The sequence below is a fragment of the Leptodactylus fuscus genome, chromosome 1 (genome assembly GCF_031893055.1).
Source record: "Leptodactylus fuscus isolate aLepFus1 chromosome 1, aLepFus1.hap2, whole genome shotgun sequence".
In the NCBI taxonomy this organism is placed as follows: domain Eukaryota; kingdom Metazoa; phylum Chordata; class Amphibia; order Anura; family Leptodactylidae; genus Leptodactylus; species Leptodactylus fuscus.
Genome location: NC_134265.1, coordinates 270,963,810 through 270,981,960, shown reverse-complemented (window position 1 = coordinate 270,981,960; position 18,151 = coordinate 270,963,810). Strand labels below are relative to the sequence as shown.

General features: G+C 43.8%; 1 protein-coding gene across 1 annotated transcript in view; it reads right to left on the bottom strand.

The window, feature by feature from the left end:
• Positions 1-2,617: 2,617 nt before the first annotated feature.
• The window catches only part of LOC142218676 (UPF0462 protein C4orf33 homolog), a 112,678-nt gene continuing 97,144 nt past the window's right edge, over positions 2,618-18,151 (bottom strand). The window contains exon 7 of the mRNA XM_075287551.1: positions 2,618-2,748. Coding sequence (XP_075143652.1) covers positions 2,652-2,748 — 97 coding nt within the window. The 3' untranslated portion in view covers positions 2,618-2,651. The remainder of the gene's footprint in view (positions 2,749-18,151) is intronic.

The following is an 18,151-nucleotide window of genomic DNA, read 5'->3' as shown; positions in this document are numbered from 1 at the left end:
AAAACAATTTTATTTACAGGCTGTAAACCTATAGAAATATACAGTAGTATTGTACATGACATCACTTATACATGACAGTAGTACTGTACATGATATAACTTATATCGTGCCTGCAGCTCCCCGAAGACTCCAGAGACAGATAGCAAGAAATAAAGGAGAGGTGAATATCAATGTTTTTTTAATTATTAGTTTTGTGTGGTATGAGAGGGACATTAAACTGTGGGGACACTTCAGGGGGACTTTAACCCTTTCCTGGGTGGCACCTTAGTTGCAGAGGATGTACGTAATACATTCTTGCTACTGCTGAGAATTTCTCAGTATTGTTTAGGGCTATGGATTAATATTAAAGATGAGAAGCTCTTCTTTAAAATTATATCAAGATCATCATGATAGCCCTTACAGATCCAAAGCAATTTCCTGATGAAAACAATGTTTAGGATTGAGATCCCAATGCAGATCTCAATTCCTAACAACATTTAACAGTAAATTGCTCCAAATCTTTAAGGACTAACATGATGATCTTCGTATAATTTTAAAGAAAAGATTTTCACCTTTAATATGAATCTATAGCCCTAACCAATACTGATTAGTTCTGTACTGTCTGAGGGAGCATTCCTTACCACCTAGGCATGACGCTAAGCTGTGAGGAATGCCCCTTCCCCCCATCCACTGACAGTACTCATCCATAGACTAGTACTGGGAGGAATTCCTCACACCTCAGTGTCATGCCTGGGTGGTAAGGAATGCCCTCTCAGACAGTACAGGGCTATGAACAGTACTGTCAGGAGGGGCATTCCTCACAGCCCAGCTAGACTGTCGGGAACACCCTTTTAACAGTGAAGAGATATCAGAAACTGCACCGATATCTGTTGCCCTGGGGCACATAATGGGCGTGTCGGCTTTCTAGCAGTATATAAAATCACATGTGCCTGAGGACATGAAAGGTCCTCTTTAAAGTCAGCCAGAATGAGGGTTGGAATTTCAGTGGATAAAAAAAGGGAAGTCATAAACGAAGTGATCCGGAAATTAGTAGGGTAAGCCAGGTGTACGGTAGATCATAACTACACGTAAGGAGAGTGGGCAGAAAAGTGTGATAGCATGGACTTCAAGTGAGGGGAATATAAGTGAGGGTACTGGTTGAATGACCTGAAAAATGCACTGTGGCAAGAGAAGTAAGTCTTCTCCCCCACCCTGCCTGTTGTCTGCCCTAGAAGCATGTGAGAATTGTAGGGCACCATGAGACAGAGCAGCAGAGGAGGCTGTATCTGACTGCTGGATCCAAGTTTCAGTAAGGGCAAGCATGTTGGGAGATTTTCTAATGAGAAAATGTGAGAAGGAGCGCTATCGCAGGTCCTTCCTTCCAACTGCGACCAGGCTGTATAATCTACATCAGACCAAGCGAAGATCACTCCGCACAGAGAACTAATGATTATGACTATGAAGTCTTCCTTCTTTCTCTTCCGTTCCTTAGCTGCTATGGACTCCTAGTATATCTTCTCTTCTCAGCATGTGTGTGCCTACGTCTGTAATACAGTATATTACTGTGTATTATCCTGTATCTGTATTACTATGCTGCTGTAACATGCTGAAATTTCCCCACTGTGGGACTATTAAAGGATTATCTTATCTAATTAATATAGTCTAGTTGTCAATAAAGTTTCCATTTGACCCTGACCCTCTCCTGTCCATACCTGATCTTTATAGAGTAAAATATGATGACCGCCTCTCTAGCAATATCTGTTACACAATAAAATAATAGAAATTACTATTTCTAGAGATGAACGTATAAAATATTTCTGCCAGGCAAAAAGTTCCATCACTCTCAACACATTTTCACCCATTGAATGTTACCATATAAAATCCCAGTTTTTGGCAGGTTTCAGATGGGTATAACAGCATGTGATATTATGGGGGGCCCACTTGTAAAACCTTTGCACTGGGACCACCAATGTGTTAAAGTAGAAGTGCCCAGCACTACTGGTATACAGCCCTTATTGTTGTGGAGCGCCATATTTTTCATGACACCGATTTAACATAATATTGGGACATTCTATTGAAACCCTGAAAGGCTACAATGGAGAACACAACTATTGGACATTATAAGATATCAATACATGATGTATTATTCTGAAACATTGTTGTTTTGAGAGGCTGATTATATTATGACACAAAAAACTGGTCATGTCCTGCCAAGAGGTCACATCTACACTTGAAATCAGCATTGAATTGTAAAATGCACCATAGTTATTAATGTGCCACAGTACAGCCAAACCCCGATATTTTAACAAACATTAAAAAACTGCCTAGCAAGACACTAAATGTGTCTAAGACAAATAAAATATACAACATGTAACAATTGTAGCTTTTTATTGGGCACATTATGGCAAATTTACAAATAATTTTGGTTTGCAGTGTTCTCATTCAGTGCAACAAACTGAAAATAATAAGGAGATGCAGAACTTTTCATTTTTCCCGTGTTTTAACGATTTAATATATTTTATGTTTTAAGCTTTATTCACGTAAGGCAGGATTCCCTTTATCAGTCATTATGGTGCTGTCTTTAGTTAAGGGTTTCTAATATTGAACACTAAAAGAGAAAGTTTTTATAACACTGTGCTCATTTGGTTTTGGAAAGATAATACTGGAAACTATCATGCAGCAGATTCCCAGAAGTTAGAATCAGGCTGTTGCCATTCTTCTCCCATAATCCATTTCAGACTAAATTCTTTAAAATATTCCAGGCGATGACTACAAATGAAAACACATAAACATCTGTATAAATATATGTATATTAACACATAATACACATTATTAAAGGGGTTGCTAGGTTTATAAAAATTATGTAGCAGTCAATGTAAAGCCTAAGCACTGCAACTTGGAAAATTTGTCCTGAGTAAAAAATATACTGTTTCTAAGATGCTGTTATCGGTCACATGACCATGTCTTCTCCAGTCTGTGATGTTACAAAAAAGAAAGAGAAAGCTCCTCATAGCGTAATTCAATTGATATTGACAAAGGTAAATGTAGAAGATCAGAGGTCCTCACCTGGTAGAGTCGTGGACCTACCAAAACACCTTTAACCATGTTGGAACCGATTGACCAGAGGGTTCCTCTCTGAGTGGAGTGCAGCAGATTCCTAACACCCAAGGGTGTAAATGGATAGGAAACAGGGACCAATTCCGAACTTTTGCTTAGGAGGTAGGGAGAAAAAGAATTGTGCTTCCACAAATGTAATGAAGAAGTGACGGTTTTATTGGCAATGAAACGCATTGTGTGAGAATTGCCAATAAATTCATCACTTCTTCGTAATGTTAGGAATTGCAGCTTAATATATCTTTACCAGGGAGCACTTCACAGAGGAAACAGAATATCACAGCCCACATGACATCTCCTTCTGTGATCAGTCCAAAGAATCACCCTTGAATTGATCAACACATGGGTAGTGTGGAATTTCAGCTCTAAGAATTACACTACTGATATGATGTTCAGTTTTGAGGAGGTCCTTTGGAACGGAGAACAAAGAGTGGAGGATTATGTCTAGGGCAAATCAGGGAATGAGATGTTATGTGTGGTGTAACATTCCATTTTTTTTTTTTCTGTGAAGTGCTCTTTGGGAAAGGGGAACTGAACCTATAATACTGAGCTTCACAGACCATAAGGGGTGTGGTCACATGACCAATAATGACATCTTGAAAATTGCACATCTTTTAAGTAGGGATATAATTAGTAAATTGTTAATTTGATTGTTAGATCATTTGGATACATTCTATAGTAGATGTTGGCTTAGTTCATTTTTTTGTTGTACAATTTGTTTTGACACATTGCATAAGCCCCACTCCTTTCTGCTAAGTCTCCCACCTTTTGTTGTATGAGGTGAAACAAGTGTCTACAACAATTAATAAATGTATTGTAAAGCATGTACGCTAGTTTTTTTTTTTTTTCATTAATAAATCTTACAATTTATAGATTCTAGCAAGGCCCTCACTCCTATTGTTTTCTATGTTAATTTCTTTGTCACATTGTAATGTCTCATATTATCTGTTCATATGCCCTCTAATAGGTAAAGTGCTGTGGAATATGTTGGCACTATATAAATAATAATAATAATAATAATTAGAGATGAGCGAACAGTAAAATGTTCGAGATTCGATATTCGTTTCCAGTAGCCCCTCAATATTCGACTACTAGAATTGAATATCGAACCCCATTAACCCTTTCGCTGCCAGGCACGTACACTGTACGTGCTCCCAAGGTGGCACTTCAGTAGCGGAGGACGTACTTAGTATGTCCTCCCTACTAATGCCGATATCCCTGGACTGCATCAACATATCTTGATGCTTTAAAATGCATTTTAAAGAAGAGACTCTCATCTTTAAAAAGTTATCAAGAACTCGATGATTGGATGTACAGTCTTGGAGCAATTCACTGTTGAAAACACTATTTGGCATTGAGATCCAACTGCAGATCTCAATTCCCGACAGCGTTTCAACAGTGAATTTCTCCAAAACTATACATCCAATCATCGAGTTCTTGATATCATTTTAAAGATGAGATTCTCCTCTTTAAAATACAATTGAAAGCATCAAAATTAGAGATGAGCGAACAGTGTTCTATCGAACTCATGTTCGATCGGATATTAGGCTGTTCGGCATGTTCGAATCGAATCGAACACCGCGTGGTAAAGTGCGCCATTACTCGATTCCCCTCCCACCTTCCCTGGCGCCTTTTTTGCTCCAATAACAGCGCAGGGTAGGTGGGACAGGAACTACGACACCGGTGACGTTGAGAAAAGTAGGCAAAACCCATTGGCTGCCAAAAACATGTGACCTCTAATTTAAAAGAACAGCGCCGCCCAGGTTCGCGTCATTCTGAGCTTGCAATTCACCGAGGACGGAGGTTTCCGTCCAGCTAGCTAGGGCTTAGATTCTGGGTAGGCAGGGACAGGCTAGGATAGGAAGGAGAAGACAACCAACAGCTCTTATAAGAGCTAAATTCCAGGGAGAAGCTTGTCAGTGTAACGTGGCACTGACGGGCTCAATCGCCGCAACCCAGCTTTCCCAGGATCCTGAATGGAATACACTGTCAGTGTATTCCCGTATACCCGATATATACCCCGATACCCGTTCCAACGGTGTGCCCCCCCACCTTCACCCCAGAAATACCCTGCAAGTCCCCTAGCAATAGAATTGGGGCTATATACACCCACAATTTTTACTACTGGTATACAGTGCCATTGTCTGACTGGGAATTCAAAGAATATATTGGGGTTATAAATACCCTCATTTCTTGCTACTGCCATATAGTGCCAGTTTCTGACTGGTAATTCAAAGAATATATTGGGGTTACGTGCACCCACAATTTTTACTACTGGTATACAGTGCCATTGTCTGACTGGGAATTCAAAGAATATATTGGGAATACAAATACCCTCATTTCTTGCTACTGCCATATAGTGCCAGTTTCTGACTGGTAATTCAAAGAATATATTGGGGTTACGTGCACCCACAATTTTTACTACTGGTATACAGTGCCATTGTCTGACTGGGAATTCAAAGAATATATTGGGGTTATAAATACCCTCATTTCTTGCTACTGCCATATAGTGCCAGTTTCTGACTGGTAATTCAAAGAATATATTGGGGTTACGTGCACCCACAATTTTTACTACTGGTATACAGTGCCATTGTCTGACTGGGAATTCAAAGAATATATTGGGAATACAAATACCCTCATTTCTTGCTACTGCCATATAGTGCCAGTGTCTGACTGGGAATTCAAAGAATATATTGGGGTTACGTGCACCCACAATTTTTACTACTGGTATACAGTGCCATTGTCTGACTGGGAATTCAAAGAATATATTGGGAATACAAATACCCTCATTTCTTGCTACTGCCATATAGTGCCAGTTTCTGACTGGTAATTCAAAGAATATATTGTGGTTACGTGCACCCACAATTTTTACTACTGGTATACAGTGCCATTGTCTGACTGGGAATTCAAAGAATATATTGGGAATACAAATACCCTCATTCCTTGCTACTGCCATATAGTGCCAGTTTCTGACTGGTAATTCAAAGAATATATTGGGGTTACGTGCACCCACAATTTTTACTACTGGTACACAGTGCCATTGTCTGACTGGGAATTCAAAGAATATATTGGGAATACAAATACCCTCATTTCTTGCTACTGCCATATAGTGCCAGTGTCTGACTGGGAATTCAAAGAATATATTGGGGTTACGTGCACCCACAATTTTTACTACTGGTATACAGTGCCATTGTCTGACTGGGAATTCAAAGAATATATTGGGAATACAAATACCCTCATTTCTTGCTACTGCCATATAGTGCCAGTTTCTGACTGGTAATTCAAAGAATATATTGGGGTTACGTGCACCCACAATTTTTACTACTGGTATACAGTGCCATTGTCTGACTGGGAATTCAAAGAATATATTGGGAATACAAATACCCTCATTTCTTGCTACTGCCATATAGTGCCAGTTTCTGACTGGTAATTCAAAGAATATATTGTGGTTACGTGCACCCACAATTTTTACTACTGGTATACAGTGCCATTGTCTGACTGGGAATTCAAAGAATATATTGGGAATACAAATACCCTCATTTCTTGCTACTGCCATATAGTGCCAGTTTCTGACTGGTAATTCAAAGAATATATTGTGGTTACGTGCACCCACAATTTTTACTACTGGTATACAGTGCCATTGTCTGACTGGGAATTCAAAGAATATATTGGGAATACAAATACCCTCATTTCTTGCTACTGCCATATAGTGCCAGTGTCTGACTGGGAATTCAAAGAATATATTGTGGTTACGTGCACCCACAATTTTTACTACTGGTATACAGTGCCATTGTCTGACTGGGAATTCAAAGAATATATTGGGGTTATAAATACCCTCATTTCTTGCTACTGCCATATAGTGCCAGTTTCTGACTGGTAATTCAAAGAATATATTGTGGTTACGTGCACCCACAATTTTTACTACTGGTATACAGTGCCATTGTCTGACTGGGAATTCAAAGAATATATTGGGAATACAAATACCCTCATTTCTTGCTACTGCCATATAGTGCCAGTTTCTGACTGGTAATTCAAAGAATATATTGGGGTTACGTGCACCCACAATTTTTACTACTGGTATACAGTGCCATTGTCTGACTGGGAATTCAAAGAATATATTGGGAATACAAATACCCTCATTTCTTGCTACTGCCATATAGTGCCAGTTTCTGACTGGTAATTCAAAGAATATATTGGGGTTACGTGCACCCACAATTTTTACTACTGGTATACAGTGCCATTGTCTGACTGGGAATTCAAAGAATATATTGGGGTTATAAATACCCTCATTTCTTGCTACTGCCATATAGTGCCAGTTTCTGACTGGTAATTCAAAGAATATATTGGGGTTACGTGCACCCACAATTTTTACTACTGGTATACAGTGCCATTGTCTGACTGGGAATTCAAAGAATATATTGGGAATACAAATACCCTCATTTCTTGCTACTGCCATATAGTGCCAGTGTCTGACTGGGAATTCAAAGAATATATTGGGATTACGTGCACCCACAATTTTTACTACTGGTATACAGTGCCATTGTCTGACTGGGAATTCAAAGAATATATTGGGAATACAAATACCCTCATTTCTTGCTACTGCCATATAGTGCCAGTTTCTGACTGGTAATTCAAAGAATATATTGTGGTTACGTGCACCCACAATTTTTACTACTGGTATACAGTGCCATTATCTGACTGGGAATTCAAAGAATATATTGGGAATACAAATACCCTCATTTCTTGCTACTGCCATATAGTGCCAGTTTCTGACTGGTAATTCAAAGAATATATTGTGGTTACGTGCACCCACAATTTTTACTACTGGTATACAGTGCCATTGTCTGACTGGGAATTCAAAGAATATATTGGGAATACAAATACCCTCATTTCTTGCTACTGCCATATAGTGCCAGTTTCTGACTGGTAATTCAAAGAATATATTGTGGTTACGTGCACCCACAATTTTTACTACTGGTATACAGTGCCATTGTCTGACTGGGAATTCAAAGAATATATTGGGAATACAAATACCCTCATTTCTTGCTACTGCCATATAGTGCCAGTGTCTGACTGGGAATTCAAAGAATATATTGGGGTTACGTGCACCCACAATTTTTACTACTGGTATACAGTGCCATTGTCTGACTGGGAATTCAAAGAATATATTGGGGTTATAAATACCCTCATTTCTTGCTACTGCCATATAGTGCCAGTTTCTGACTGGTAATTCAAAGAATATATTGTGGTTACGTGCACCCACAATTTTTACTACTGGTATACAGTGCCATTGTCTGACTGGGAATTCAAAGAATATATTGGGAATACAAATACCCTCATTTCTTGCTACTGCCATATAGTGCCAGTTTCTGACTGGTAATTCAAAGAATATATTGGGAATACAAATACCCTCATTTCTTGCTACTGCCATATAGTGCCAGTGTCTGACTGGGAATTCAAAGAATATATTGGGATTACGTGCACCCACAATTTTTACTACTGGTATACAGTGCCATTGTCTGACTGGGAATTCAAAGAATATATTGGGAATACAAATACCCTCATTTCTTGCTACTGCCATATAGTGCCAGTTTCTGACTGGTAATTCAAAGAATATATTGTGGTTACGTGCACCCACAATTTTTACTACTGGTATACAGTGCCATTGTCTGACTGGGAATTCAAAGAATATATTGGGAATACAAATACCCTCATTTCTTGCTACTGCCATATAGTGCCAGTTTCTGACTGGTAATTCAAAGAATATATTGTGGTTACGTGCACCCACAATTTTTACTACTGGTATACAGTGCCATTGTCTGACTGGGAATTCAAAGAATATATTGGGAATACAAATACCCTCATTTCTTGCTACTGCCATATAGTGCCAGTTTCTGACTGGTAATTCAAAGAATATATTGTGGTTACGTGCACCCACAATTTTTACTACTGGTATACAGTGCCATTGTCTGACTGGGAATTCAAAGAATATATTGGGAATACAAATACCCTCATTTCTTGCTACTGCCATATAGTGCCAGTGTCTGACTGGGAATTCAAAGAATATATTGGGGTTACGTGCACCCACAATTTTTACTACTGGTATACAGTGCCATTGTCTGACTGGGAATTCAAAGAATATATTGGGGTTATAAATACCCTCATTTCTTGCTACTGCCATATAGTGCCAGTTTCTGACTGGTAATTCAAAGAATATATTGTGGTTACGTGCACCCACAATTTTTACTACTGGTATACAGTGCCATTGTCTGACTGGGAATTCAAAGAATATATTGGGAATACAAATACCCTCATTTCTTGCTACTGCCATATAGTGCCAGTTTCTGACTGGTAATTCAAAGAATATATTGGGGTTACGTGCACCCACAATTTTTACTACTGGTATACAGTGCCATTGTCTGACTGGGAATTCAAAGAATATATTGGGAATACAAATACCCTCATTTCTTGCTACTGCCATATAGTGCCAGTTTCTGACTGGTAATTCAAAGAATATATTGGGGTTACGTGCACCCACAATTTTTACTACTGGTATACAGTGCCATTGTCTGACTGGGAATTCAAAGAATATATTGGGGTTATAAATACCCTCATTTCTTGCTACTGCCATATAGTGCCAGTTTCTGACTGGTAATTCAAAGAATATATTGGGGTTACGTGCACCCACAATTTTTACTACTGGTATACAGTGCCATTGTCTGACTGTGAATTCAAAGAATATATTGGGAATACAAATACCCTCATTTCTTGCTACTGCCATATAGTGCCAGTGTCTGACTGGGAATTCAAAGAATATATTGGGATTACGTGTACCCACAATTTTTACTACTGGTATACAGTGCCATTGTCTGACTGGGAATTCAAAGAATATATTGGGAATACAAATACCCTCATTTCTTGCTACTGCCATATAGTGCCAGTTTCTGACTGGTAATTCAAAGAATATATTGTGGTTACGTGCACCCACAATTTTTACTACTGGTATACAGTGCCATTGTCTGACTGGGAATTCAAAGAATATATTGGGAATACAAATACCCTCATTTCTTGCTACTGCCATATAGTGCCAGTTTCTGACTGGTAATTCAAAGAATATATTGTGGTTACGTGCACCCACAATTTTTACTACTGGTATACAGTGCCATTGTCTGACTGGGAATTCAAAGAATATATTGGGAATACAAATACCCTCATTTCTTGCTACTGCCATATAGTGCCAGTGTCTGACTGGGAATTCAAAGAATATATTGGGGTTACGTGCACCCACAATTTTTACTACTGGTATACAGTGCCATTGTCTGACTGGGAATTCAAAGAATATATTGGGAATACAAATACCCTCATTTCTTGCTACTGCCATATAGTGCCAGTTTCTGACTGGTAATTCAAAGAATATATTGGGGTTACGTGCACCCACAATTTTTACTACTGGTATACAGTGCCATTGTCTGACTGGGAATTCAAAGAATATATTGGGAATACAAATACCCTCATTTCTTGCTACTGCCATATAGTGCCAGTGTCTGACTGGGAATTCAAAGAATATATTGGGGTTACGTGCACCCACAATTTTTACTACTGGTATACAGTGCCAATTTCTAACTAGGAATTCAAAATGCACAAGGCTCCCGGAAAGGGACGTGGACGAGGCCGTGGGCGAGGTCGGGGGAATGGTTCTGGGGAGCAAGGTAGCAGTGAAGCCACAGGGCGTCCCGTGCCTACTCCTGTGGGGCAGCAAGCATTGCGCCACTCCACAGTGCCAGGGTTGCTTGCCACATTAACTAAACTGCAGGGTACAAACCTTAGTAGGCCCGAGAACCAGGAACAGGTCTTGCAATGGCTGTCAGAGAACGCTTACAGCACATTGTCCAGCAGCCAGTCAGACTCTGCCTCCTCTCCTCCTATTACCCAACAGTCTTGTCTTCCTTCCTCCCAAAATTCCGAAGCTTTACAGAACAATAACCCAAACTGTCCCTGCTCCCCAGAGCTGTTCTCCGCTCCTTTCATTGTCCCTCAACCTGCCTCTCCACGTCACGATTCCACGAACCTAACAGAGGAGCATCTGTGTCCAGATGCTCAAACACTAGAGTCTCCTCCATCTCCGTTCGATTTGGTGGTGGATGACCAGCAACCCACCCTCATCGACGATGATGTGACGCAGTTGCCGTCAGGGCATCCAGTTGACCGGCGCATTGTGCGGGAGGAGGAGATGAGACAGGAGTTGGAAGAGGAAGTGGTGGATGATGAGGACACTGACCCGACCTGGACAGGGGGGATGTCAAGCGGGGAAAGTAGTGTGGATGTTGAGGCAGGTGCAGCACCAAAAAGGGTAGCTAGAGGCAGAGGCAGAGGTCAGCAGCTTAGGCGAAGCCAGGCCACACCCGGAATCTCCCAAGATGTTCCAGTTCGTACCCAGCCCCGAAAAACTCCCACCTCGAGGGCACGTTTCTCGAAGGTGTGGAGTTTTTTCAAGGAATGCGCCGAGGACAGATATAGTGTTGTCTGCACAATTTGCCTCTCGAAATTGATTAGGGGCTCTGAGAAGAGCAACCTGTCCACCACTTCAATGCACCGTCATTTGGAATCCAAGCACTGGAATCAGTGGCAGGCAGCAACGGCAGGACAAAGGCCGCCTGCCGTTCACGCCACTGCCACTGCCTCTGCCTCTGCCTCTGCCACTGCCACTGCTGACTGTACTGGCGATGCACTCCAGAGGACGAGCCAGGACACCACTTCATCTTCCTCCGCCACTTTGTTGACTTCTCCCTCATCCTCCCCTGTTCCTGTCTTATCTCCTTCTCCTGCACCATCAAAGGCACCATCAGGCGCTTCTTTACAACAACCCACCATCTCTCAGACATTGGAGCGGCGGCAGAAATACACTGCTAACCACCCACACGCGCAAGCCTTGAACGCCAACATCGCTAAACTGCTGGCCCAGGAGATGTTGGCGTTCCGGCTTGTTGAAACTCCCGCCTTCCTGGACCTGATGGCAACTGCGGCACCTCGCTATGCCGTCCCTAGCCGTCACTACTTCTCCCGGTGTGCCGTCCCCGCCTTGCACCAGCACGTGTCACTCAACATCAGGCGGGCCCTTAGTTCCGCGCTTTGCACAAAGGTCCACTTGACCACCGACGCGTGGACAAGTGCATGCGGACAGGGACGCTACATTTCACTGACGGCACACTGGGTGAATGTAGTTGAGGCTGGGACTGCTTCCCAAACTGGCCCGGTGTACCTCGTCTCCCCGCCTAACATTCCTGGCAGGGACACGAGAAGAACACCCCCCTCCTCCTCCTCCTCTACCGCCTCCTCCTCCGCCACCGCCTCCTCCTCCGCCACCGCCTCCTCCTCCGCTGTTAGATTGACCCCAGCTACGAGTTGGAAACGTTGCAGCACTGGCGTTGGTAGACGTCAGCAGGCTGTGCTGAAGCTGATCAGCTTGGGGGACAGACAGCACACTGCCTCCGAGGTGAGGGATGCCCTCCTCGATGAGACGGCAATATGGTTTGAGCCGCTGCACCTGGGCCCAGGCATGGTCGTTTGTGATAACGGCCGGAACCTGGTAGCAGCTCTGGAGCTTGCCGGACTCCAACATGTTCCATGCCTGGCCCACGTCTTCAACCTAGTGGTGCAACGTTTCCTAAAGAGCTACCCCAATGTTCCAGAGCTACTGGTGAAAGTGCGGCGCATGTGCGCCCACTTTCGCAAGTCGACAGTAGCCGCTGCTAGCTTAAAATCTCTCCAGCAACGCCTGCATGTGCCACAACACCGGCTTTTGTGCGACGTCCCCACACGCTGGAACTCAACGTTTCAGATGTTGAATAGAGTGGTTGAGCAGCAGAGACCTTTGATGGAATACCAGCTACAAAACCCTAGGGTGCCACAAAGTCAGCTGCCTCAGTTTCACATCCATGAGTGGCCATGGATGAGAGACCTTTGTGACATCCTACGGGTCTTTGAGGAGTCCACAAGGAGGGTGAGCTCTGAGGATGCGATGGTGAGCCTTACAATCCCGCTCTTGTGTGTTCTGAGAGAATCCCTGATTGACATCAGGGATAACTCAGATCACACAGAGGAGTTAGGGATAGCATCCGATCCGTCACAGCTGGAGAGTAGGTCCACACATCTGTCCGCTTCACTGCGTTTAATGGAGGAGGAGGAAGAAGAGTTGTCCGATGATGTGATGGTGATACAGGAGGCTTCCGGGCAACTTCGAATCGTCCCATTGTTGCAGCGCGGATGGGTAGACATGGAGGATGAGAAGGAAATGGAGATTGAACTTTCCGGTGGGGCCAGAGGAGTCATGCCAACTAACACTGTGGCAGACATGGCTGAGTTCATGTTGGGGTGCTTTACAACCGACAAGCGTATTGTCAAAATCATGGAGGACAACCAGTACTGGATCTTTGCTATCCTTGACCCCCGGTATAAAAACAACATCTCGTCTTTTATTCCGGTAGAGGGGAGGGCCAATCGCATCAATGCTTGCCACAGGCAATTGGTGCAGAATATGATGGAGATGTTTCCAGCATGTGACGTTGGCGGCAGGGAGGGCAGTTCCTCCAGTAGGCAACCAAGTTCTCACCGGTCCACACAAACGAGGGGCACACTGTCTAAGGTCTGGGACACCTTGATGGCACCCCCTCGCCAAAGTGCCGCCACGGAGGGTCCTAGTGTCACCAGGCGTGAGAAGTATAGGCGCATGTTGCGGGAATACCTTTCTGACCACAGCCCTGTCCTCTCCGACCCCTCTGCGCCCTACACGTATTGGGTGTCGAAGTTGGACCTGTGGCTTGAACTTGCCCTATATGCCTTGGAGGTGCTGTCCTGTCCTGCCGCCAGCGTCCTATCTGAGAGGGTGTTCAGTGCAGCCGGTGGCATCATCACTGACAAGCGCACCCGTCTGTCAGCTGAGAGTGCCGACCGGCTCACTTTGATAAAAATGAACCACCACTGGATAGAGCCTTCATTTTTGTGCCCACCTGTGTAAAGCACCCCAACATGAAACTCCATGTCTGTACTCAACCTCTCCAATTCCTCCGCATCCTCATACTCATCCACCATAAGCGTTGCACAATTCTGCTAATACTAGGCTCCCTCCACCCTGATTTCCCCCAACTCTGCTGGTTAGAGGCTCCCTCCACCCTGATTTCCACCAACTCTGCTGGTTAGAGGCTCCCTCCACCCTGCTTTCCCACAACTCTGCTGGTTAGAGGCTCCCTCCACCCTGCTTTCCCACAACTCTGCTGGTTAGAGGCTCCCTCCACCCTGCTTTCCCACAACTCTGCTGGTTAGAGGTTCCCTCCACCCTGATTTCCACCAACTCTGCTGGTTAGAGGCTCCCTCCACCCTGCTTTCCCACAACTCTGCTGGTTAGAGGCTCCCTCCACCCTGATTTCCACCAACTCTGCTGGTTAGAGGCTCCCTCCACCATGAATTGGTCCAAACTGGGGTTTTTAGAGGCTCCCTCCACCATGAATTGGTCCAAACTGGGCTGTTTATAGGCTCCCTCCACCATGAATTGGTCCAAACTGGGGTTTTTAGAGGCTCCCTCCACCATGAATTGGTCCAAACTGCGGTTTTTAGAGGCTCCCTCCACCATGAATTGGTCCAAACTGGGGTTTTTAGAGGCTCCCTCCACCATGAATTGGTCCAAACTGGGCTGTTTAGAGGCTCCCTCCACCATGAATTGGTCCAAACTGGGGTTTTTAGAGGCTCCCTCCACCATGAATTGGTCCAAACTGGGCTGTTTATAGGCTCCCTCCACCATGAATTGGTCCAAACTGGGGTTTTTAGAGGCTCCCTCCACCATGAATTGGTCCAAACTGGGGTTTTTAGAGGCTCCCTCCACCATGAATTGTTCCAAACTGGGGTTTTTAGAGGCTCCCTCCACCATGAATTTGCCCAAACTGGGCTGTTTAGAGGCTCCCTCCACCATGAATTTGCCCAAACTGGGCTGTTTAGAGGCTCCCTCCACCATGAATTGGTCCAAACTGGGGTTTTTAGAGGCTCCCTCCACCATGAATTGGTCCAAACTGGGGGTTTTTAGAGGCTCCCTCCACCATGAATTTGCCCAAACTGGGCTGTTTAGAGGCTCCCTCCATCATGAATTGGTCCAAACTGGGGTTTTTAGAGGCTCCCTCCACCATGAATTGGTCCAAACTGGGGTTTTTAGAGGCTCCCTCCACCATGAATTGGTCCAAACTGGGGTTTTTAGAGGCTCCCTCCACCATGAATTGGTCCAAACTGGGCTGGTTAGAGGCTCCCTCCACCCTGATTTCCACCAACTCTGCTGGTTAGAGGCTCCTTCCACCATGAATTGGTCCAAACTGGGCTGTTTAGAGGCTCCCTCCACCATGAATTGGTCCAAACTGGGGTTTTTAGAGGCTCCCTCCACCATGAATTGGTCCAAACTGGGGTTTTTAGAGGCTCCCTCCACCATGAATTTGCCCAAACTGGGCTGTTTAGAGGCTCCCTCCACCATGAATTTGCCCAAACTGAGCTGTTTAGAGGCTCCCTCCACCATGAATTGGTCCAAACTGGGGTTTTTAGAGGCTCCCTCCACCATGAATTGGTCCAAACTGGGGTTTTTAGAGGCTCCCTCCACCATGAATTGGTCCAAAATGGGGTTTTTAGAGGCTCCCTCCACCATGAATTGGTCCAAACTGGGGTTTTTAGAGGCTCCCTCCACCATGAATTGGTCCAAACTGGGGTTTTTAGAGGCTCCCTCCACCATGAATTTGCCCAAACTGGGCTGTTTAGAGGCTCCCTCCACCATGAATTTGCCCAAACTGGGCTGTTTAGAGGCTCCCTCCACCATGAATTGGTCCAAACTGGGGTTTTTAGAGGCTCCCTCCACCATGAATTGGTCCAAACTGGGGTTTTTAGAGGCTTCCTCCACCATGAATTGGTCCAAACTGGGGTTTTTAGAGGCTCCCTCCACCATGAATTGGTCCAAACTGGGGTTTTTAGAGGCTCCCTCCACCATGAATTTGCCCAAACTGGGCTGTTTAGAGGCTCCCTCCACCATGAATTTGCCCAAACTGTGCTGTTTAGAGGCTCCCTCCACCATGAATTGGTCCAAACTGGGGTTTTTAGAGGCTCCCTCCACCATGAATTGGTCCAAACTGGGGGTTTTTAGAGGCTCCCTCCACCATGAATTTGCCCAAACTGGGCTGTTTAGAGGCTCCCTCCATCATGAATTGGTCCAAACTGGGGTTTTTAGAGGCTCCCTCCACCATGAATTGGTCCAAACTGGGGTTTTTAGAGGCTCCCTCCACCATGAATTGGTCCAAACTGGGGTTTTTAGAGGCTCCCTCCACCATGAATTTGCCCAAACTCTGCTGGTTAGAGGCTCAATCCACCCTGATTTTCAAAACAAATGTTGGTGCCGACCTCAACTTACTACAAGGGCCAAATTCACTGCTGGTGACAAGCTCTCCTCACTGCAAGTGCCAAATACACATGTTTCAAGGTGTTTTCCTACTGTCAGAGAGGTGGTATTGAGTGTGTAAAGTGTGTAGTTGTTAGGCTGTGATGTTGGGGTAATAGAGGGTCTTTGGTGTGTTAGATGCCCCCAGACATGCTTCCCCTGCTGTCCCAGTGTCATTCCAGAGGTGTTGGCATCATTTCCTGGGGTGTCATAGTGGACTTGGTGACCCTGCAGACACGGATTTGGGTTTCCCCCTTAACGAGTATCTGTTCCCCATAGACTATAATGGGGTTCGAAACCCGTTCGAACACACGAACATTGAGCGGCTGTTCGAATCGAATTTCGAACCTCGAACATTTTAGTGTTCGCTCATCTCTACTAGCAATCTCTGTTTGCGGCAAAGTTGAATGAAGGTGCTTGTATATATAAACTATTAAATTGTGTTTTTATATACGGTATGCTGTGTACTCTGAAAAAAGTTAGATTTTGGTATCACAGTCACAGTTTGGTAGGTGCAGCATAGCTTTTTAACATATTAGTGAACAACAGCAAAATCCTGCTTGTCTTCTGTATTCGTGTTTTTGGGAGTCCGAGCTCTTGTTGTAGTTGATGTTTGCAGTACATATAGTATATTTACACATTGTATACACCATAAGCTATTATTTTAAAAGTATTTTGTATATGAATGTGAGATTGAACATGAGTTTTAGGTGCAAATATGTGTTTTAGCGTATTTTTTCAAAAAATTATTTGTGTTGGTCGCAAAGTTGCATGAAGGTGGATGTGGCTATCGATGACCCATTAAGACATTTGTAATCTTCAGGTTGTCTACTTTCAAAAAATATATAGGGTTTAGGGGTTCACTTACTTTTCATGGTGTGTAATCCCTCCATTTTATAGGATTATAATTTTTTAACATTTCCAGCTTCAAAGAAGAATTTTGTTCCTTCCAGTTCTAGCGATTTTTCTGAAGACACGTGCATGCGGGTTCAGGCCATAGTGATATGTATGAACTCTGCACATGTTGAACTCTTATTTTTAGGAGGTTTGGTGCATTTAATTTTTTTTGTTTGGTTTCCGCTTTTAACAACTAATATACATTTATTTGCATTTTTTTCATAAAACATTCACTTTAAATCAAAATTGCATGAAGGTGCCTGTTCGTATACAGTACCACGTGGCATTCTAACAATGCTGCAGGTGTCTACTTTAAGAAAATATATAGGTATGGGGGGGTTGGATGCTTTTTTAATGTTGCAATTTAGGTTTGATTGTCCATCTCAAAACTGTGAAAATTGCTCTGGCTACTGGAGGTGCAAAATTTCCAGAGACCCTTGGTAGCGAAAAGGTTAAAGTCTACGGGGGGGGGGGAATGCTCGCTTCAGGGGTAGGCAACGTTCGATCAAATTACACTTACCAAGTCCACGAGTGAGGGTCGGGCTGGATCCTCCGAGAAGTCTTCTCCGCGCAGCGTCCCCGCGGCGTCTTCCGGCTCTGAATTCACTCTTCCAGGCATCAGGCCTGGGCAGAGCCGACTGCACGTGTCCGCACTACAAGTGGGCATTCAGAGCCGGAAGACGCCGCGGGGAAGCTGCACGGAGA